The sequence below is a fragment of the Carcharhinus amblyrhynchos genome, chromosome 17 (assembly GCF_965287045.1).
Source record: "Carcharhinus amblyrhynchos chromosome 17, sCarAmb.v2.hapA, whole genome shotgun sequence".
NCBI classification, from domain to species: Eukaryota; Metazoa; Chordata; class Chondrichthyes; order Carcharhiniformes; family Carcharhinidae; genus Carcharhinus; species Carcharhinus amblyrhynchos.
Genome location: NC_137340.1, coordinates 18,527,856 through 18,552,110, shown reverse-complemented (window position 1 = coordinate 18,552,110; position 24,255 = coordinate 18,527,856). Strand labels below are relative to the sequence as shown.

General features: G+C 42.6%; 1 protein-coding gene across 1 annotated transcript in view; it reads left to right on the top strand.

The window, feature by feature from the left end:
* Positions 1–24,255, top strand: part of kndc1 (kinase non-catalytic C-lobe domain containing 1) — a 177,200-nt gene that overhangs the window by 137,245 nt on the left and 15,700 nt on the right. The window contains exons 20-25 of the mRNA XM_080205589.1: positions 237–451; positions 3,969–4,085; positions 6,627–6,774; positions 8,063–8,245; positions 13,444–13,659; positions 23,143–23,225. Coding sequence (XP_080061715.1) covers positions 237–451; positions 3,969–4,085; positions 6,627–6,774; positions 8,063–8,245; positions 13,444–13,659; positions 23,143–23,225 — 962 coding nt within the window. The remainder of the gene's footprint in view (positions 1–236; positions 452–3,968; positions 4,086–6,626; positions 6,775–8,062; positions 8,246–13,443; positions 13,660–23,142; positions 23,226–24,255) is intronic.

Below are 24,255 nucleotides of genomic sequence, written 5' to 3'. Positions count from 1 at the left end.
CCTAATCTCCTTTGAGGCACCGTCATCATATTGTAAAATTGGCAGCATAATAAGGGAGTCGGGGGGCTTGCTATTCTTATGTTTTGTGATGAAACTTTAACCCTGTTCCTCTCTCCAGAGATACTGCCTAACCAGCACTTTCTGTTTTTATTTCCAGCCGCCAGCATCTGCAGTGTCTTGCTTTTATTGTAGCAGATACTGTTGTATCTTCTTAAAGGTATTTTTGGTCTTTCTAGATTTTGCAAATGGAGCAATGGGGTTTGAACACGTCTGTGCTTCTTTCACTGGCCAACCTTTCCTGCCAATCAGAGACATTAGACCTCACATCTACTGATAGCAATTCTCACCTCACCTTCCACACTTTAAAAGATGATCAGAACCAAAGCAAGAACGGAACACAAGTACTTCAAGCTGGAACAGCATTGGGTTTAATGGCTTACCTCTTTAGCAGGTGAATGGCACAAAGCAAGGAATATTAAATGTTAAATATGAAGGAAAGTAAGAGCTTTATTTTACAACTCACCTTTGTTATGGTGTCCCAATGTGCTGCATGGTGGGTTTCTTTTATTCATTCGTGGGACATGAGCATCATTGGCTGGGCCAGCATTTATTACCCATCCCTGAGGGCAGTTGAGACTCAATCACATTGCTGTGGATCTGGAGTCACATGTAGGCCAGACCAGGTAAGGACGGCAGATTGTCTTCCCTAAAGGACATTAGTGAACCAGTTGAGATTTTACGACAACTGACAATGGTTTTATGGTCATCATTAAACTTCTAATTCCTGGTTTTTATTGAATTCAAATTTCACCAGCTGCCATGGTGGAATTTGAACCCAGGTCCCCAGAGCATTGTCTGGGGTCACTGGATTGCTAGTCCAGCAACAATATCACTACGTCACTGCCTCCCCTAAATAAAGTACTTTTGGGTTATATCAAAAGTAATGCTTTGTTATCAACTAAGATTCCTCTATTCCCACGTGCAGAGATTCCAGGATAAGCTGTCCCTAGAAAATCCTGAGGCCAGATTTTCTAACATCAGTGAGGTCAGGTCCCAGTGCGGGCAAATTAAAAATCATGATCCTGGAGGTTGTATCTTATTTTATTCATTCGTGAGACATGGGTGTCGTTGGCTGGCCAGTATTTATTGCCTATCCCAAGTCACCCTTGAACTGAATGACTTGTTAGGCTATTTCAGTGGGCAGTTGCGAGCCAACCTCATTGCTCTGGACTCACATGTAGGCTAGACCAGGTAAGGACGGCAGATTTCCTTCCCTAAAGGACATTAGTGAACCAAATAAAGTTTTACGACCATGGTTTCATGGTCTTCAATGGATTCTTAATTCCAGGTATTTTTTATTGAATTCAAATTCCACCAGCTGCCGTGGTGGGATTTGAACCCAGTCCCCAGAACATTAGTTCAGTTTCTAGATTAATAGTCTAGCGATAATACCATAAGGCCATCGCTTCCTTATCATCATCATCCCAACATCTCTGGGATGGTTTGAAATTTTCAAAGTGCTGACTGATGGGAGGGAGAAGAAGGCCTCCTCGCTGCCAATAAATAGTCCATTAAGCTTCTTTCAGAGCTCATTAAGGGGCCAGGGCATTCAGAAATGCAATCCGGTGAACCTGACAGGCTGGAGCACGTTGATACACAGCTGTCAAGTTCGCTGTGGAGCCAGAGAAGGCTTCTCGAGATAGCTTGTGGGGCCCTTGAGTAATTGGCATTGGAATGTGCGCATTCCTTTACTTTAGCCTATTTGCCATCATTCCCAACCATTTCACTTTCATGGTCAATTGATGAGCTGCCTAATCTCTTTGCCAAGGCAGCAGTAGCCCCCTCAACATGGCTGCTGCCTGTCTTGACCCCTGGCTTCAGGCAGGCAGCTCCAGCTTCCTGGGGATGCTTGGCGTCATTAAACGGCTTGCTTCCTGGATTTGTGTTCAAAAATGGCGTCACTCGAGTGACATAGTTGAAGTGAGGGGGTCAGGACCCTGCACCTCTACAGAGGGGCTGGTTGCAATACATTGCAAATGCAAACTCAGTAATGGAGTTCAGATATGGAGAATTGGTTGTCAGAGGTGTTTAGATTCTGCCTTTTTGCCTTTAAAACAATAGAATCCCGTAAGTGCGGAAGGAGGCCGTTCAACCCATGGAATCTGCACCAACTCTTCAAAAGAATGTCATACCCAAGCCCACACCCCACCCTATCCCCGTAATCCTGCATTTACCATGGTTAAACTACCTAACGTGCATATTTGGACTGTGGAAAGAAACCGGAGCACCCAGAGGAAACCCACACAGATACAGGGAGAAGGTGCAACCACAACACAACCATCAAGTTTGGAATTGAACCTGGGTCTCTGGTGCTGTGAGACAGCAATGTTAACCACTGTGCCACCCGTAATCTTGTATAAGAGTGAATAGATTGCAAGATAGTCTCCACGTGCATGATGTTACAGCAATCTAAAGTCTATGGCAGCAAAATCACTTCTATATTTTGACAACAATCAGCAATTGTATTACAAGAGCTATCCACCTTGATGAGGATGTCTGATGTAATCACCATCTCGAGATGAATAATAGATCCAGACCACTATTGATATTTATATCTCTGTAGATGACCAATTCACTATTGTTGGCTCAGGCCAACATCCCCAGCACTGACCATGCTCGATCAGCTCCACTGGGCAGGACACATTGTTTGAATGCCTGACACGAGACTCTGAAACAAGCGCTTCTACTTAAATCTTTGTCCCGGCAAGAAAGCCCCGGAGAGGGCAGAGGAATTGCTTCATGGACACCCTCGAAGCCTCCTTCAAAAAGTCCCAACATTTCCAGTAAAAGCTGGGAAACCCCGGCCCAAAGACTGCCCAAAGTGTAGGAAAAGCATGCACTTTGAGTTTCATTGCCAAGAGCGAAAGGAGTGCATGGCAACCCAGGCACCCCACCCACCCACTCCTCCAACCACCACCTACCCCACCTGTGACAGAGACTATCGGTCCTGAATTGAACTCCACAATCACCTGAGAACTCAGTTCAAGTCACCCTGGTCTCTGAGGGGATGCCTTGGTGTGTCCAAATGTTTGCAACACATTCTGTTGTAGCTAAGTGAAAATAGTATATAATTTGGGATTCAGAGTGTCTTTTTCCACTGTATCAGTGGCACAGAGGCTGGCACTGCTGCCTCACAGTGACAAGGACTCAGGTTCAATTCCCAACTTGGGTCATTGTCTGTGTGGAGTCTGCACTTACTCCCTGTGCTTGCGTGGGTTTCCTTTGGGTGCTCCCAGAGTCCAGTTCTGATTAGGTGCATTGGCTGTGCTAAGTTCTCCCTCCCTGTACCCGAACAGGCACCAGAATGTGCCACTGGGGGATGTTCACAGTTCACATTACCGTGTTAATGTGAGCCTACTTGTGACGAATAAATAAACTTTCTTTTCACCAGCAATACCTGTCGATTATCAAATGAATGAAGCGAATTTGATGAGAGAAAGTCACTTTGTCTGCTGAGGTGTTGCAGAATTGCAACCTTTTCAGTAAGATATGTTTTTAGTTTTGCACCACATGGATCACATAGGAAGCGTTCCCTTGTTATGAGTCATTTATTTACAAGAAAACACCTGAGGTTGAAGAAGGAAAGTTCAATTACTTGTCATTCAATCCTCATTTTTCTGATACTTGTTTTAATTCCATTCAAATTTCCTTATAAATGAACTATATTGTGAAAATTATTTAGAATTAGTTCCAAGTGCAGAACCACAATGTAAAGATGTAACTTAAGCACATAAACTGGGCCAGAAAGATTTGTTTTGACTTCTGACCAGAAGGAGGCGGCAAATACTCAGTTTTTGTGAGAAAATCACTTCTCAGCTGTGCAATTAAATACCAATTTTTCTTTGTGTTAAAATGCTGTATTTTGCAGAATGTTATGGAAATGCTAACACATGTTGTTATATTTGCAGTAATGCAGTGATAGAAGGCTATGTTCAGCAGTTTTTTTATACCTTTCGTTATTTCGTATCACCCTGTGAATTCCTTCAGTTCCTGGAAGATAGATTCAACAGTGTCGCTGATATAAGGTACTGTATAAATTAAAGCATATCTTTTTATATCAGCACTCTTCTATTTAATGCTGCAAATTGTGTCTTTATCTGATATTGGAAAGTTTCTAACTGAATCAGATTAAGTGATATGATTCTAACAATTAACACTGACCCCAAATTTAAACATGTCTTCAAACTATGTGAGATAATGATTCTTCGGGTGAATCTTCAGGGAGGCAGGAAGATTTGGGGAGCTTTAAAAATGATGGGTGGAACCCCAACACAGGTGCACAGCCCCCATTTCCAACATTTTTTGCTGACAGAGAGAAGGGTGTGAGGTGTGATTCATGCAGGATGGGTGGTGGGAGGGGGTGTGTGGTGTGCGAGGGGCAGTTTGAGGGCCTCAGAGATTCTCAAATAACTGGGACAAAATCCCAGAGAACTGAGGTGGGCCTTCTAACTAGTCTGCTTCAGCACACACCAGCCCTCAGGCCACCTATGACCTGCTTCCAGGCTCGATCCTGTGAACCAGGCTTGATCCTGCTCCCAACCTCCTGGAGTGAAAATTGGGTTTAATAAGGCCTTTTAGAATAAGGTGAGTGTGACAAGTTAGGAAATCTCCCAATTCAAGTTGCCCATCTTCGAAGTGAAAACCTGGCTCTTAACTTTTTTAGTATTTGGTACAGGGACGATATTTATATTATGAATGTACTAGTTAATAACTATTGGATGGAACTGCAGGGAGAAGACTGTTCAGATGTTTATGTTTTCAATGTTACTTTGCATTATATTGAGGTAAATTTGGAAGAAATTTTTTTTTAAACAGTATATATTTTCTAAGATGCGCTGATTCAGAAAATCAATGCAAGAAAATTATATCTATGGTTATTCTAAAGGAGTCATGATGTGGATATGCCGGCGTTGGACTGAGGTAAACACAGTAAGAAGTCTGACAACACCAGGTTTAAGTCTAACCAATTTATTAGTTAGTAAACTCACAAGCTTTCGGGGTTTGCCCCTTTGTCAGGTGAATGGAGAGTTCTGGCCTCAGACAGAGCATATAACAGCACAGACAGTTTACAGATATGTAAACTGTAAATCTGTAAACTGTCTGTGCTGTTATATGCTCTGTCTGAGGCCAGAACTCTCCATTCACCTGACAAAGGGGCAAACCCCGAAAGCTTGTGAGTTTACTAACTAATAAATTGGTTGGACTTAAACCTGGTGTTGTCAGACTTCTTACTGTATTCTAAAGGAGCCATGATGTGGAGATGCTGGCGTTGGACTGGGGTAAACACAATAAGAAGTATCACAACACTAGGTTAAAGTCCAACAGGTTTATTTGGTAGTAAACGCCACTAGCTTTCGGAACACTGCTCCTTCATCAGGTGATGAAGGAGCCGCAGACTTGAAGGGCCAAATGGCCTCCTTCTGTACTGTAGGGATTCTGTGATCACTGGGAGTGCAGCATCAGAGTGGGGTTAAACCCAAGTTTTGAAATTGATTTGATTTATTATTGTCACATGTATTAGTATACAGTGAAAGATATAAAGCTATATAGACAAGGCATATACCGTTCATTGAGAAGGAAAAGAGACTGCAGAATTTAATGTTACAGTCATAGCTAAAGTGTAGAGAAAGATCAGCTTAGTGTGAGGTAGGTCCATTCAAAAGTCTGATGGCAGCAGGGAAGAAGCAGTTCTTGAGTCGAGTGGTACACAACCTCAGACTTTTGTATCTTTTTCTCAACAGTAGAAGGTGGAAGAGAGTATGTCCAGAGTGCCCGGAGTCCTTAATTATGCTGGCTGCTTTTCTGAGGTAGCAGGAAGTGTAGACAGAGTCAATTGATGGTTTGCGTGATGGATTAGACTACATTCCAGACCTTTTGTAGTTTCTTGCAGTCTTGGGCAGAGCAGGAGCCATATCAAACTGTGGTACAACCAGAAAGAATGCCTTTTAAACTTTTTAATTTTAAAAGTACTTTGGGAATCACTTGGCCCTACCTAATCGAAACATCCCTTTCCTGAGTTGTGAGAAAACTGATACACAGCATATGCCTTCAGGAGGAGACAAGGCTACCCATTGCACTTGGGGTGTACAGACACTTGTGGTGGTGGATTGCCCGGGCTAGGGTAGAGTAAAAGATCAGGGTGGCCAATGTGGTTAAATCAAGGCTTTACTTAGTGCAATTTTTCAAAGCCATCTCAGCCTTTGGGCTGAGATGAAGCCTTAGATCCAACCTGGGATAGGGTGCAATGTCTCATCTTGTCAGCTTGGATCTTGTTTGTTCCTCAAATTATGAATTGGATTCAGTTTTAATTCGTGTTTTTTGGTTAGAATGAAAGTACAGGGAAAAACAACATTCAAGACTTATCATGATCTTCCCTCGACATCCAAGTGTGATCCAAGTTAGGGGCAAGCATACAAAACACCAACTTGAATAACTGTTGACTTCCACCTTCAATGTGTTCTAACACTATAGACCATTGTAAATCTTGTAATATAATCACTGTTGCTAATTTTAATCCAACATTTTTACCTATGAAAAAATAAACCAAATTATTTTTGCAATTCTAGTGTAAAGCAAAAATGTTCAATTGACTGCATCAAGGTGCACAACCGAACTTTAGATCTACTACAGGCCTGGATTGAAGAGTGCTACTGTGTAGATTTTGAACAAGATACTGCGGTGTTACACAAGCTAGAAACTTTTATTTCCTCAAAGGTATTTCTGAACCTGTGTGGATTTAATTATAAAACTTAAAGATATTCATGAACAAATATGCAGGATAATTTCTGAGAGGCTGGCACATGTGGAGAATGATACTATTGAAACATTCAACTATTATATACGGAATTCATGCTTCCTTGATTATAGGAAAATCCACATTAGTCCTGAGGTCAGTATGTTGAGTGGAATGGAGATGTACACCCCTTGGGAAGAGTCCAGGTGAACCCTGCCAAGGGGAACTCAAGACAGGATCTACAAAGAACAACACAGCACGGGAAACAGGCCCTTCAGCCCAACGAGCCCGCGCCGCCATTTTAACATTATGGGTCCCCTCTCCACCCATAACCCTTGTCTATGCAAACCTGATCTTGGACTATCATTGCAAATGGAGGGATTTTAATTTTAATGTCTTAAAGCTGTGTGGGTCTACTGGGGCCTGAATCCACTGGCTTATGGGCAAGAAAGCCCTGACATATCGCCCCCGCCTCCCGGGAGAGGAAATTTCCTCCAGTGTTGCCAGCCTTGAGTGGGGCAAGATGAGAACCTGGAATGTATCCATCGGTACACAATCACTGACTAACTCTGTTTGGATGCCTTGCCCCCTCAAACACTGGTAAGGTCACTGCTGGCTGGCACTGGTGGGTGCAATCCCAACATAGCTGCCATGATCACAGCCATGCATGGTGGACCAATGCCTTTTTGCTCAAAGTCAACATGACAATTATAATTATACATCTTTCATCTGAATAAGTTTTTTTTGATGCATTTATTAGTGTTACAAGTAGGCTTACATTAACAATGAAGTTACTGTGAAAATCCCCTAGTCGCCAAACTCTGGCACCTGTTCGGGTACACTGAGAGAGAATTTAGTGTGGCCAATCCACCTAGCCAGCACATCTTCCAGACTGTGGGAGGAAACTGGAGCACCAGAGGAAAACCACGCAGACACAGGGAGAATGTGTAGACTCTGCATAGGCAGTGACCCAAGCCAGGAATCGAACTCGGGCTCCTGGCACTGTGAGCAGCAATGCTAATCACTATGCCACTGCACCACGCCAGCACCATGTATATGCAAAATATCATTGAGAGCAAGAAAACAACAGTGTAAATCATATATATAGGTATATAGAAAGATATACATATCTTAACTAATTGACTACTGAAGCAAAGATTGAATATGAATCCAAACAGAGACAGGATAAATGTATAATATGAATCATTGAAGACTAGGGTAATAACCCAAAAATATTACATTTAATTAATGTTATCTTTCTTCTAAAAGGTTATTCAACATGACAGTCGAGGTCAGTATTTAATAAATTTGCTTCAAAGCTTCTCTGAGGAGAATAAGTCATGTAAACTGCCTGACTTCAGCTTCAGTTTAGAGGATGTGAAGAATGAAGAGGATAACCAGTCAGTTCACTCATTTTCCAAAAGGTTTTCAGATGAAGATGTTTCTAGAAAGGTATGCCACTCCTTTTTTAATTAAAGATGAAAAATGTTGTGGTAGCTATTTCTCTTTGTTGTACCAACAACACATTCAGTTCAGGCACAGCACGAGTAATAACTAGTATGCCACTCTGATTTTCCAAATGTCGTAGATAAAAACCACTGAGTCCAGAGTAAGCTGAAAGTAGGAAATTTTACATCAGCCAGTCAAAGCATCTACTGTGACGTACATTTATACACAGTAGAACATCAGCTGGCTCTATACCCAAGCACGATTTGTCTGTTCATGGCCTTCACATGTCCCTGGTAAACGCATCCTAATATATTCTCACGTGCAAGCAGGTTAGTGGGATAATACAAAATGTGAGAAACAGGAAAACAGCCCAGGCTTACTGATTACTATTATATTTTTAAGTGTTTGCAGATTGCTTTTAAGAGCTGATCACATGATGGTGATATATTTAGGGTGTTGCACAGGCTACAGTTTTAGTTTCAGTTTGTACTCTGTACAGACCAGAGTTCTTGGAATAAATCTTATTGTTAGTTTGAATCTACATGTGCAAAACACATCTATTCTTTTTTGTTTAAAACCCATAACCCCTAACATTGACAGGACATTACCACTACAGAGACTTCATTGCCAGCAAAACACATCTAAGGAAACAGGCCAGGCGTGTAAGGCTAAGGGTTAAGGAAAAATATAACAAAAGGAACAGGTATCATACTTTTAGCCACTTTGTAACTCATAATAATCATATTAACCCTTTATTTACCATATTACAACTATCTTAACTGAACCTGTTGCTAAGTGTCAGTCAGGAAGATCTTTGGGAATTCCAAAGGCTCTCCTAGGATTTCCTGGAATAAGATGCCTATAAGTTTAAAAGTGCCCCTCATTTCCACTGCACCTGCAAGTGCTTCAAGCAATGACCTTGACAGTTTATTCAAAGTTTATTTATTTGTGTCACTGCAATCAAGTTACTGTGAGAATCCTCTAGACACCACACTCTGGTGCCTGTTTGGAAGAATTTAGCATGGCCAATGCACCTAACTAGCATGTCTTTGGACTATTGGAGGAAACCCATGCAGACACGGGGGACTCTGCACAGTCAGTGACCCAAGCCAGGAATTGAACTCAGGTCCTGGTTCTGTGAGGCAGCAGTTCTAACCACTGCGTCACTATGCTGCCCTAACAAAGGGACATTTCTACTAACATTTCTATAAATATTGGTAATGCCTATATATTTAAGTTTTAAAAATGATAGTATGATCGGTTCAAAAAGATATGCGCCCCGCAGTGTCCCCATGAAGTTAAACAGAAATGCCAAAAATAAAGGAGTAACTATGGATCTGGGACCAAATCTGTATTAAATGAAGATGTATGATATCCTGTCGGCTTAATACTACAGTGCATTTATATAGCGTGTATGGACTTGGGATCACATGGAGTGCAGCTCCAGAGTGGCACTAAACCAAATTTTAAAAGTATTTTGCAAATCGCCTGTCCCAGCCAAAATGAAACATCCCTTTTCTTAGTTGTGAGAAAATTGATACTCACCAAATGTGAGTATCAATGAAGGGGAGATGATGACCTAACGAGATTATTGCTAAGTTATTAATCTAGAAACGCAGCTAATGATCAGCAGACCCGAATTCAAATTCTGCCATGGCAAATTTGAATTCAGTAAAAAAAAAAATCTGGAATTAAGAATCCACTGATGACCACGAAACCACTGTTGATTGTCAGAAAAACCCATCTGGTTCCCTTTAGGGAAGGAAATCTGCCGTCCTTACTTGATCTGGCCCACATGTGATTCCAGAGCCACAGCAATGTGGTTGACTCTGAACTGCCCTTTGGACAAATGCAACTAGGGATGAGTCAGTGACGCCCATGTCCCATGAATGAATTAAAAAATGCCCCATGAATGATTTTAAAAAATGTCCTCACAACATTCAAAACTTATCAGCCTACAGCAGATCTTCTCTTGGCATCCAAGTGTGATCCAAGTCAGGGGTAAGCATACAAAACATGTTTGAATGATTGTTGACTTCCACCTTTAATGTTTTCTACAATCAGTCATAGAGTCATAGACATCTACAGCATGGAAACAGGCCCTTCAGCCCAACTTGTACATGCTGCCCTTTCTTTTTTAAAACCAGTAAGCTAATCCCAATTGCCTGCATTTGGCCCACATCCCTCTATACCCATTGCACCCGTGTAATTAAATGCTTTTCAAAAGACAAAATTATACCCACCTCTATTATTACCTTTGGCAGCTTATTCCAGACACTCACCACCCTCTGTATGAAAACATTGCCCCTCTGGATATTTGTGTATCTCTCCCCTCTCACATTAAACTTATGCCCTCTCATTTTAGACTCCCCTACCTTTAGGAAAAGATATTGACTATCTAGCTGATCTGTGTCCCTCATTATTTTATAGACCTCTATAAGATCACTCCTCAGCCTCCTACACTCCAGAGAAAAAAGTCCCAGTCTATCCAGCCTCTCCTTATAACTCAATCCATCAAGTCCCGGTAGCATCTTAGTAAATCTTTTCTGCACTCTTCCTAGTTTAATAATATTCTTTTTATAATAGGGTAACCAGAATTGCGCACAATATTCCAAGTGTGGCCTTACTAATGTCTTGTACAACTTCAACAAGACATTCCAACTCCTGTATTCAATGTTCTGACCGATGAAACCAAGCATGCCGAATGCCTTCCATCTGTGACTCCATTTTCAAGGAGCAATGAACATGTACCCTCGATCTCTTTGTTCTGTAACTCTCCCCACCGCCCTACCATTAACTGAGTAAGTTCTACCCTGATTCAATCTACCAAAATGCATCACCTCACATTTGTCTAAATTAAACTCCATCTGCCATTCGTCAGCCCATTGGCTCAATTGATCAAGTTCCCGTTGCAGTTGGAGATAACTTTCTTCACTGTCCACTGTGCCACCAATCTTAGTGTCATCTGCAAACTTATTAACCATGCCCCCTATATTCTCATCCAAATCATTAATATAAATGACAAATAACAGTGGACCCAGCACTGATCCCTGAAACACACCACTGCTCACAGGCCTCCCATTTGAAAAACAACTCATAAGAACATAAGAACATAAGAAATAGGAGCAGGAGTAGGCCATCTAGCCCTTTGAGCCTGCCCCGCCATTCAATAAAATCATGGCTGATCTGTCATGGTCAGTTCCACTTTCCCGCCCTCTCCCCATAACCCTTAATCCCCTCTCTTATCAAAAACCCATCAACCCGCGTCTTAAAAATATTTAGCGAGGCAGCCTCCACCACTTCAACGGGCAGAGAATTCCAGAGATTCACCACCCTTTGAGTGAAGAAGTTTCTCCTCAACTCCGTTCTAAACTGCACCCCCCCTTTATCTTGAGGCTGTGCCCCCTAGTCCTACTGTCCTTTCTGAGCGGGAAAAGTCTCTCCACCTCTATCCTATCCATCCCATTCATCATGTTATACGTCTCAATGAGATCTCCCCTCATTCTTCTAAACTCTAATGAGTACAAGCCTAGTTTATTCAGCCTCTCCTCATAGTTCAACCCCCTCAACTCCGGCATCAGCCTAGTAAACCTCCTCTGCACTCCCTCCAAGGCCAAAATAACCTTGCGTAAGTGCGGCGACCAAAACTGCACACAGTACTCCAGCTGCAGCCTCACCAGTGCCCTATACAGCTGCAGCAAGACCTCCCTACTTTTATATTCAATCCCCCTTGCTATGAAGGCCAGCATCCCATTAGCCTTCCTGACCACCTGCTGCACCTGCAGGCTGGGTTTTTGCGACACATGCACAAGGACCCCGAGGTCCCTCTGCACCGTCGCCTGCTGCAGTTTTTCGCCACGTAAGTAATAGTCCTTCCTACTATTATTCCTACCAAAGTGGACCACCTTGCACTTGCCAACATTAAATTCCATTTGCCAGTTCCTGGCCCATTCGCCCAGCCTATCTAGATCCTTCTGCAGACTCTCCACACCCTCCGCGCAATTTGCCATTCCACCAATCTTGGTGTCATCAGCAAATTTCGACACCATACACTCGGCTCCCTCCTCCAGATCATCTATATAAATGGTAAATAGCTGAGGCCCCAGCACCGACCCCTGGGGCACCCCACTAGTCACCAACCGCCAATCCGAATAGCACCCATTGACCCCCACTCTCTGCCTCCTATTTGACAACCAATCCTCTATCCACGCTAACACCCTACCCCCAACTCCATGCCCCCTTACCTTCTGCAATAACCTCTTGTGAGGTACCTTGTCAAACGCCTTCTGAAAATCAAGAAAGACCACATCCACCGCCTCTCCTCTATCCACCGCCCTAGACACGTCCTCATAGAACTCCAATAAATTTGTCAGATATGACTTCCCCTTAACGAAACCGTGCTGCGTCTGCTCTATCAAGCAATTCCCCTCAAGATGCCTCGCTATTTGCTCCTTGATGACGGATTCTAACATTTTACCTACAACAGACGTTAAACTAACCGGCCTATAATTCCCTGCCTTTTGCCTGGCACCCTTCTTAAACAACGGCGTAACATTAGCCGCTTTCCAATCTTCCGGCACTTCCCCGGAATCCAGTGACGTTTGGAAAATAACCACCAAGGCATCCACTATCACCTCCACCATTTCTTTCAGAACCCTTGGAAGCATTCCATCCGGTCCTGGGGACTTGTCCACAATCAGTCCCTCCAGTCTGTTGAGCACCGCCTCTCTAGTAACAATAATGTCATTGAGACCCTCGTGTCCTACCATCTTTCCATCGCTAACACCCGGCAAATTATTCATGTCCTCCTCCGTGAAGACCGAAACAAAAAAGTTATTCAAGGCTTCAGCCATTTCCCCATCCCCAACCACTAAGTCCCCCCTCTCATCCTCTAACTCTCTACAACCATGTAGAGGATGTGAATAATGTACACTTTAAATTCATACAGTTAATTGGCAAGTATTCAACCGATGATTTGATGCACCCTGATTATCAGCACACTTCATTTTCAATTCCCTGTGTGTTCAGAATCTACTTCCTGTTTTCATTTCAATGTATTTTGTATAATAAAAGAATATGAGGTTAAAGAATCTTTGAAAAGAAGATTCTTCTTCTTTAAAATTGATTTAATTGATGTGTCTTATTGATGTTACATGAAGTTCCTGCACATTAATTTCTTCAATTTCTTATTGTTGACATAGAGCTTTAAATGGAAGATTAGTAAACGTACTGAACCTTCGAGCCCTCATCAGAAGGAGAAGTATCACAATATAGCAACTACACTACCAAAGCCCTGCTATAATAGCTTTGCAACAGAACTGTCAGGAACTTACCAGAAAGTTGATGAAAAAGGAGTTTTTATGTTGGCTGAGTACAGTCCACTGTATATAGCCCAGCAACTGACCTTGCTACAACAGGTACCATTCAAATTCTCTTCATAAAATGCTTTTAGATAATATTACAAAGTAAAATTTATTCTTGCTGTCCTATCCATTTCCATTCCCCAATTTCTCTCCACTTCTCCTCCCACAGGGGTGTTAACAGCTCACTAAATACATTTCCCTGAATGCTCTCTGGTATTTCACCATTCATTCATGTGTAAACATTCAACACAACTGAGCCTAACTCTATTTTCATTGATAACATAAGAACATAAGAAATAGGAGCAGGAGTAGGCCATCTAGCCCTTCGAGCCTGCCCCGCCATTCAATAAGATCATGGCTGATCTGTCGTGGCTCAGTTCCACTTTCCCGCCCTCTCCCCATAACCCTTAATCCCCTCTCTTATCAAGAACCCATCAACCCGCTTCTTAAAAATATTTAGCGAGGCAGCCTCCACCACTTCAACGGGCAGAGAATTCCAGAGATTCACCACCCTTTGAGTGAAGAAGTTCCTCCTCAACTCCGTTCTAAACCGCCTCCCCCTTATCTTGAGGCTGTGCCCCCTAGTCCTCCTGTCTTTTTTGAGCGGGAAGAGTCTCTCCACCTCTATCCTATCCATCCCATTCATCATCTTATACGTCTCAATGAGATCTCCCCTCATTCTTCTAAACTCTAACGAGTACAAGCCTAGTTTATTCAGCCTCTCCTCATAGCTCAATCCCCTCAACTCCGGTATCAGCCTAGTAAACCTCCTCTGCACTCCCTCCAGGGCCAAAATATCCTTGCGCAGGTGCGGCGCCCAAAACTGCACACAGTACTCCAGCTGCGGCCTCACCAATGCCCTATACAGCTGCAGCAAGACCTCCCTACTTTTATATTCAATCCCCCTCGCTATGAAGGCCAGCATCCCATTCGCCTTCCTGACCACCTGCTGCACCTGCAGGCTGGGTTTTTGCAACTCATGCACAAGGACCCCGAGGTCCCTCTGCACCGTCGCCTGCTGCAGTTTTTCGCCATGTAAGTAATAGTCCTTCCTACCATTCTTCCTACCAAAGTGGACCACCTCACACTTGCCAACATTAAATTCCATTTGCCATTTCCTGGCCCATTCGCCCAGCCTATCTAGATCCTTCTGCAGACTCTCCACACCCTCCGCACAATTTGCCTTTCCCCCAATCTTGGTGTCATCAGCAAATTTCGACACCCTGCACTCGGTTCCCTCCTCCAGATCATCTATATAAATGGTAAATAGCTGAGGCCCCAGCACCGACCCCTGGGGCACCCCACTAGTCACCAACCGCCAATCCGAATAGCACCCATTGACCCCCACTCTCTGCCTCCTATTTGACAACCAATCCTCTATCCACGCTAACACCCTACCCCCAACTCCATGTCCCCTGACCTTCTGCAATAACCTCTTGTGAGGTTATTCAAACATCCTGTTTGAATGATAATCTCTCTAATTTGTAGTATCGGTGCCTCAGCTACTCTTAAGAACTACCATTCCAGGTACATTGAAATTGCCAGAGGACGCAAGGTTTGCCTAGTTTTACTAGTATTATCCTCGTAGTTACATGACACAGTAATCATGGACTTGTTGAGAAGTAAATATCTATCAATAAGTCTAAATTAGACCCTACATAACGTAAGGAAAACACAAGTTTGGAAATCTTTAGAACCATAGGTCCAAAGTCATCTGTTAGAATAGAATCGCTACAGTGCAGAAAAGGGCCATTTAGCCCATTGGGTCTGCACTGATTCTCCTAAAGAGCATCTTATCCAGGCACTCCCACCCTGCCATATCCCCGTTACCCCACATATTTACCATGGCTAATCAACCTACGCAGCGTTGGATACTAAAGGACAATTTAGCATGGCCAATCCACCTAACCTGCACATCTTTGGACTTGAAGAAAACCAGAGCACCTGGAGGAAACCTACACAGACACAGGGAGAACATTGCAAACTTCCCACAGACAATCACCAAAGGGCTGGAATCATACTCAGGTCCCTGGTATTGTGAGGCAACAGTGCCACCGTTCCTCCCAAACCTGCTATGCATATGTCACATCCCATACTTAAATACTGTAGCCCAAATTTTTGTTTCCTGAAAGAGATCTATCTCATTTGTATCTTAATAAGCCAGTACAGCCCTCTTCCGACATCTCCCTACAATGTCAACTCCATAAATTTATCACTCGTCCACTGAAAAGATTTTTATCCAGCTTAGTTTTTATCTTACTCCCTATTCAAGCCTAGGTTGGTTCCTCTGATTCTGGTGTTACAGAAAGGGTGAACCAGCTTGTGATAGTCTGCATTATCTAGTCTTTTATCTATCTACATGACCTCCACAATAATCAGGACCCAGCTTTGTTCTCTGGAATGACAGTAAGCGTTTTACATTGATGGACACCCAAATTCTTTTTGCTACAAACCAATAGTGGTAGTTAACACAAGAATTGATGCTACTCACATCATCTCCTTGATGGAAATATAAAATCAGTTTTTTGACTATTTCTCTTCCTCCTTCAGCCAGTGCTGGGCCTGAATATTTTTTTACATTGTATTTGCTACTTACTATGTATTTCTTTGCATAATTGCTAATAAATATTACTTCTAGCAATAAGAGATGAAGTGAGGAAAATTTTAAATCTGCCCCCCCCCCACCACACACACACACACACACACACACACACACACACACACACACACACACACACACACACAACAGGTGGGCTTGGTTTGGGTGAGATGATAAAATGGAAAATATTTCAATCCAACCCAAGTCCACTTCGGGGGTCAAGGTTAGGGGAGGCATTGGGTGAGGAACGCCCTTTCAGAGGTCTGGTGCTGAGCCATCTTGAGGCCCAATGGCTGTTCAGTTGGTTCAGGGCTGCTTGGCCTTGAAGAGGCTGGATCATCCCTGACCTTTAAGCTGGAGGTGCCGAAATCACCATCTCCATGTGAAATTCTGGCCGTTGTATTTATCTCGTTCTGTGCAAAATGGTTGCTACCAGAGCAGTGGCTCACTTAAGAAGTACGTCATTAACTGTGAAGTGTGTTGGAATATCCTAGGGTCATGAGAACTTTTATATAAATGCAGGTTCTTCAAGTACAATTAACTGCTGGATTCTAGTTGCTCTTATTTCTCTCCGTGAGGGCCTATGTTGCCATGTGCCAAGAATGGTCTCTTCCTCCGACTTCATACTAAAAGACTCATGCATGTTCTTCAGTAAACCATGTGGCTTTGTGTTCTCTTGCAGACCTTGCCAGCAATGTTGACTTAACTAAATGTTTTTAAGCTGCTGTTAGGCCTCTTTACCTCCTGAAGTATAGCACAAAAGGCTCCAGGCTCCAAATGGTGAGCTACCACATGAGGGTGCAGCATTATTAGATCAATAACAAGTAACATCATGATGCCCAATGTATACGACAGGGTATGCTAATATATAATGTTTGTCATGACATTACTGTGGAAGATTCACTGCTGTCAGACAAACGCATTAACAGTTGGACCAGTCACTAACAAGAAGAGCCAGTAGATATATGGTGGTATTGTTGATAATTGGTCTTATGAAATCTGGCTGCTCAAGACCTATACACCAGGAACGAACAAGATTTGTGCAAATATAAAAGGGGAAACATAGAAAATAGGAGCAGGAGGAGGCTATTCAGCCCTTTGCACCTGCTGCACCATTCATTATGATCATGACTGATTATCCAACTCAGTAGCCTGATCCCACTTTACCCACCATATCCTTTGACCCACTTCGCTTCAAGTGTTATATCTAACTGCTTATTGAAATCATGCAATGTTTTGGCCTCTACTACTTTTTATAGCAAATTTCACAGCCTTAGCATTCTCTGGGTGAAGATGAAGAAAATCTTGAATTGCCCACAGAACAAAAGGTTCTACACCTTGAAGAGTAATTAGTTAGCTGTAAGGGACTTTATAGCTGCTCAAGATATCTTGAGGGAGTGAAGGGCATTATACAAGTTAAAGTTCTTCATTTATTAATGTCATTTCTCATTCTTGTACATCACAAAGAAAGGAACCAATTTGCTATCTTAGGATTAAGGATCAAGTCCAGAAAGGTTCCTCTCTGTCTCTAGAGTCTTCAAGGTGGACTGCACAAAAAAAAGAGATCTAGGAAAAAACTGGCAAAGCTTCAAATGCAACTTTTACAATAACCGCTTGCACAGTGGTGCTTCAAAGTCGCATTGTAACTGTGGAGCAGCTGTGATAGGGAAATCTGAATATCTCTGAGGTTGGTTAATCAGTCTGTTGTCTCTATAAGAGTAATGTCTGCAGCATAGGAACTGGGACACTCTACAGAGTCTCTTTTCATAAAAGAAAGGAAGGAAGGAAATAACTGCAAGTCTTCCTTTCTGTAAGTTCTAGAATATAAATCAATCTAATGAGTCTCAATGTTGCTGTTAGTCAAGCCCCAGCCACCTCTTCCTTGATTACTCTCATTAACCTCCCATGATATCCGGCTGTTGGGAAACCTCCTTGATTATTTGCATCCCATTAGTTGCAACCTCTTCCAACCCCTACGCAGTCTTTAGCATTTTGCAGTCGTTTTTTGCTTTGTCGTGTGGGCATTTGTTACCTGGAATGTGGGCCAAACCTTCTAAGCATTATTCATTTTCTGACTGTACTCATTTGCTGCTTATCAAAGCTGTCTGTTGGAATCAGTCATGAAATAATTAGTGTAATTATTAATGCTTGTAATCATTAGGTGGTCCACTTGGGGCATGAAAAGTTCTTAATTAACAATTGATTAAATGGTACATTTAATTAATCAAAACTCCTTTCTCCTATTAGTTTTCTAACTGCTGTTCGAGGGTCTGCATTGATGTGAAACATAAAAATGTCACTGCATCACCAGTATTTGTCATCTTAGTAGGGCCTTAAAACAAAAAGGCATCGACTTGCTTGACCTTGCCCTTGCCCACCTGATTACCATTCTGATAGCAGCAACTTTGCGTTCTATTAGGCTCCAAGTATTGAAGGAGGTTGAGATACAAATCTGCAGGGAAATCACAGAGATATGCAAGAACTATAGGCTGGTGATGCTGGGGGACTTTAGTAACCCAAATAGTCATAGAATCATATAGTGCAGGAGGCCCTTTGGCCCATCGAGTCTGCACTGACACACCTGAAACATCTGATCTCTCACCTAATCCCATTTACCAGCACCTGGCCCATAGACTTAAATGTTATGACATGACAAGTGCTCATCCAGATTCTTTTAAAGGATATGAGATAGCTTGTCTCTACCACCTTTCCAGGGAGCACATTCCAAACTGTCACCACTCTTTGGGTAAAAATGTTTTTCCTCACATTCCCCTAAATCTTCTGCCCCTCACTTGAACTTATGTCACGGCTGACTCTTCACCTAAAGGGAACAGCTGCTCTTTATCCACACTATCTGTGTCCCTCATAATCTTGTACACCTCGATCAGGTCATTCCTCATTATTCTTTGCTCCAACAAAAACAACCCAACCCTATCCAAGCTTTCTTCATAACTTATAAGTTCCAAACCAGGCAACATCCTGGTGAATCTCCTCTGCACCCTTTCCAATGCAATTATATTCTTCATGTAATGTGGTGACCAGAACTGCACACAGTACTCTAGCTGTGCCGTCACCAAAGTTCTATACAACTCCAACATGGCTTTCCTGCTTTTGTAATCTATGCCTAAATTGATAACTACCCCAGTCCAATGCCGGCATCTCCACATCATAAATTGATAAAGGCAAGTGTCCCATTTGCCTTTTTCACCATCTTACTAACATTCCCTTCTGCTTTCAGAGATCTGTGGACAAACACACCAAGGTCACTTTGGTCCACAGACCTTTCTAGTGTCATGCTATCCGTTAAATATTTCCTTGTCAAATAACTCCTTCCCAAGTGTTTCACCTCACACTTTTCAGGATTAAATTCCATCTGACTGGGTGATGTTAGGCATCAAGTGAAGTTGCATGATTCACTGCCACTGGCTAATTTATAGCACAGAGGAAGCCAAATGTGCAAGTCTACCCTGCCAGCACACTGTGTCTGCATAATCAGCACACATCACTGCAACTTAGACACCCTACGACCCAAAGCTAAATTGCAAGAGATCCGGGAGGAACATTGCACCCCCCCGACCCCAGGCCAGAGATGTGATATAACGACTCACCAGTGTGCAGACCTGCACTGATATCCATCCCCCAGGGTCCAGCTGTGGGTCAAATAGTACCCACTACTTTGTGGGACCAACTGAAGAGAGTCAAAGACACTGGAACTGAGTCATTTAGGTGGCTGCTGATCCCTTTAAGCAAGCAGCTTCCAGCAAGTTCTGTAACTGAGTGGTCTCCAGCTATAGGGACTCTGCCCTTTCTCTGAATTCAGTCCATTCATTCTGACAAGCAGGTAGCAGAGGGTAGCCATGAAACACAAGGTGACGGATCTGTGGTTTGGAATCTGCAAATCTGTACTCTGGCGTACGTACAGCTTTGCAGTCAACAAACAATGCATGTTGGACAGTATCAATCGAAGGTGAGCTGTATAATTTCAACATCAACATTGCTGCTCACCAAGAAACTAGGTGCTGACATTGGATCAGTACCTTGTATTAGCATGGTAAAAGTACAGATGACCACCCTGAGTATAGACAACTTGCCAATGACAAGTTGACACAGATAACTGAGACTCTTATTGTGACATTTGAACACCTTGCATCACTTTATTTCCAATCAAATGGAAGTTTGTCACAGTAAGAACATAAGAAATAGGAGCAGGAGAAGACTCTTCAGCCCATTGACTCTGCTCGGTCATTCAGTATGATCATGGCTGATCTTGGAACTCAGTTCCATTCTCCCACCTGCTCCCCATATCTCTTAATTCCCTGGCTCGACCTTAAGTGTGTTCAATGGTGGCATATCCACAACCCTGCCGGATAGAGAATTCCAAAGATTCACCTAAAATTCCAAAGTTTCTCCAAATCCTAGTCCTAAATGATCTTATCTTGAAATTATGCCCCTTTGTTCTTGATTCCCCAGCCAGGGAAACAACCTCTCAGTGTCTACCTTATCAAGCCCCTCCAGAATCTTGTATGTTTCAATGAGATTACCTCTAATTCTTCTGAACTCCAGAGAACATAGACCCAGTTTGCTCAGCTTTTAATCCTAGATTAATCTTCTCCGCCCAGAGTCCAATCCATTGACCGTGGATTGGGTGGAGCGAGCATGTTAAAATGCCCCTTAATGTCCCGAGATGTGTAGGTTAAGGGGATTGGTGACTGGGGGTAGGGGTACCTGGCATAGAGTTGGTGAAGACTCGATGGGCTGAGCGACCTGCTTCTGCACTGTAGGGACTCAATGACCATTTGCTCTACTGATTCCAATGCAAATCTATCCTTCCTTAAATGTGGCCACCAAAATTGCACGCAGTATTTCAGGTGAGGCCTCACCAAAACCCCACACAATTGTAGCAAAGTTTCCGCATTTTTGTACTCCAATCCCCTTGCAATAAAGGCCAAAATCCATTTGCTTTCCAAATTGCTTACTGTACCTGCATGTTAGATTTTGTATTCCTGGTACATGTACACCCACATCCCTCTGAACATCAACATTGACCAGTTTCACATCCTTTAAAAAAAAATATGCTTTTCTATTCTTATGACCAAAGTGAATAACTTCACACTTCTCATCCCGCAGCACTGGCCAAGGTGAAGCACCTGTGGCAAGCTTTGCCTTTCCAGAAATGGCTTGTTCAGCCATCAATAGAAATGCAGCAGGGGATTTCATCCAATCGCACTAAAATTCTGGGCTGGTAGGATGTCAGTCATTAATTTAGATAATGTTAAAGTAAAGGGGAGGAGTCTCTGAAATGTGTACAGTGGAACTTCCTTGATCAATATGTTCTCAATCCAACTAGAAATGCAAGTTTGGCAGTAAGAAGTGTGACTTTTGAAATCACTTACAGCTTGGACATACTTAACCGATAAGGAACCTACAGCTTTACTATGTTAGTGACATGCATGGGGTGGATGGAAGAATTGAAACAGGGTTACCAGAGAAATTGTAGCCAGCAATAAAGGAAAGGGAAATTTGATGGTGGTGAAATGACTGAGTCTAGAGGGACCAAGGTGTTTATTTTGAGGAGTGTTAGGAGCTGGACAGTGCTTAACAAAATACACCATTAAAAGAAGACAGCTAGTGTAGGAGCCAAGGAAGGAAGTTGGATGGTCAGGAATTCTATGAGCATGGGGTTAATTGAACAGAATATGGATCTCAGTGATGAGATGAACATGGAGAGGACAAGGGGGCTGGAGGGAGTTGGGAGGGAGGGTCGCAGGAAGGTGCGAGAGAAGCTGGAGAGACTTTCAGAGCTTTTCACATTGAAAACACCACTCATCTAAACTGCCTGACCTTCCCTGTTAGAAACAGAGGACTTAGGAGCCGGAGTAGGTCATTTAGCCCTTTGGGCCTTCCCCATCATTCAATAAAATCATGGCTAATCTGGTTGTGAACCTGGTTGGAGGGTGTTGGTTACTGCACAGTAGATCTGTAGAAGGAGTCGTCATCATACATGGGTTAACTATAATTCTTTACTGACTCTTAGAACTATTTACAAATGTGCAGTGAAGAGTACAACCTAGGAGCTGTCTCCATGCTTGCTGGTACATGTGGTTCTGTCCAATATTCAACTGTGCCTGCATGTGGGTCATGTTGCCTCTTGCATCACTGTGTGGCTAGTGGCAATTCAGTACTGAGTCTCAAATTATACCTCCAGACGCTTATACTACAGTCTCAACTCCACTTTGTTATCTTTTCCCCATGATTCTTCCTTCGTCCATCAAAAATCTGTCTAATTCTACCTTGAACAAATTCAATGACCCAGCTCCACTGGGGAAGAGAATTCCAAACACTAACAACCCCTTGAGAGAAGAAATGTCTCCTCAACTCTGTCTTGAACAGTAGATCTCTTATTTAGTCTCTCCCACAAGTGGAAAAATCTTCCCTTATCCACCACATCAAATCCCCTTAGGGTCTTATAGGTTTCAATAAAATCACCTCTAGTTGTCCTAAAACTTCGAGGTACATGGACCTAATCTGTTCAACCTTTCTTAATAAAGTAAGCCCCCTATCTCGGGAGTGAGTTAAGTGAACCTTCTCTAAACAGCTTCCAAATTTTTCACTGCCGTAACTGTGATGGAGCTATTGCAAAGTCCTTTATTCACCTTAAAACAAGTTTCCTATGCCTTATAGAACACTCTGCTGCTTTATGACATTTCGACATTGTATTGTGTGTTAATGTAACATGATCCCATGAGTTACAGACATTTAATATAGGTAATTAGCACGATCATGCTCATCATACGTGTAGCTAGCTGTGTTTAGAAAAAAGCTTGTAGTCTCTGTGCAGTTTTAAATAGTGTTTTTTGGATACAAGTGCAGTATTAATATCTGAATGCTTCTCAATATGATTGAAAACCTTGGTTCATTAACATACTTCTTAATTTTAGGAACTGTTTCAAGATTGCCACCCGATCCATTTCCTGAACTCAAGAGCATTTGGTGTTAAGGATAAGCCCACAAGCATCCTAAAGTGAGTACTTTTAGATTCCTCATTTTGTCAGATTATTATAGAATCATGATTAGAGATGTATTTACAAATGTCTATTCAATAGAACAGATGGGAGAAGCAAAACTTCATTATGTTGTATGTGCTTACATTAAATCCTATATTTCTTATGTGATTTGATTTATTCTTGTCACATGCATTAGTATACAGTGAAAAGAATTGTTTCTTGCGCGTTACACAGACAAAGCATACTGTTCACAGAGAAGGAGAGAGTGTAGAATGTAGTGTTGCAGTCATAGCTAGGGTGCAGAGAAAGATCAACTTAGTGCAAGGTAGGTCCATTCAAAAGTCTGATGGCAGCAGGGAAGAAGCTGTTATTGAGTCACTTGGTACGTGATCTCAGACTTTTGTATCTTTTTCCCAATGGAGGAAGCTGGAAGAGAATATGTCCGGGGTGCATAGGGTCCTTAATTATGCTGGCTGTTTTCCTGAGGCAGCAGGAAGTGTAGACAGAGTCAATGGATAGGAGGCTGGTTTACGTGATGGATTGAGCTTCATTCATGACCTTTTGTAATTTCTCATGGTTTTGGGCAGAGCAGGAGCCATACCAAGCTGTGATACAACCAGAAAGAATGCTTTGTATGGTGCATCTGTAAAAGTTGGTGAGAGTGGTAGCTGACATGCCAAATTTCCTTAGTCTTCTGAGAAAGTAAAGGCATTGGTGGGCTTTCTTAACTATAGTGTTGGCATGGGGGTACCAGGACAGGTTATTGGTGATCTGGATACCTAGAAACTTGAAGCTTTCAACCCTTTCTACTTCATCCCCGTTGATGTAGACAGGGAAATGTTCATCTCTACGTTTCCTGAAGTCAATGACAATCTCCTTTGTTTTGCTGACATTGAGGGAGAGATTATTGTGCTATTGATTTCAAGGAAATACCCTCATTGACCTGGTCAGATGATATCAGACACTGAGTGAAATGTAGCCGTTTGTTGTTAGCTGAATGCTTGTGCTAATCTTTTTAAAATTTGTGTCCACTTTCCTTCCGTTCCT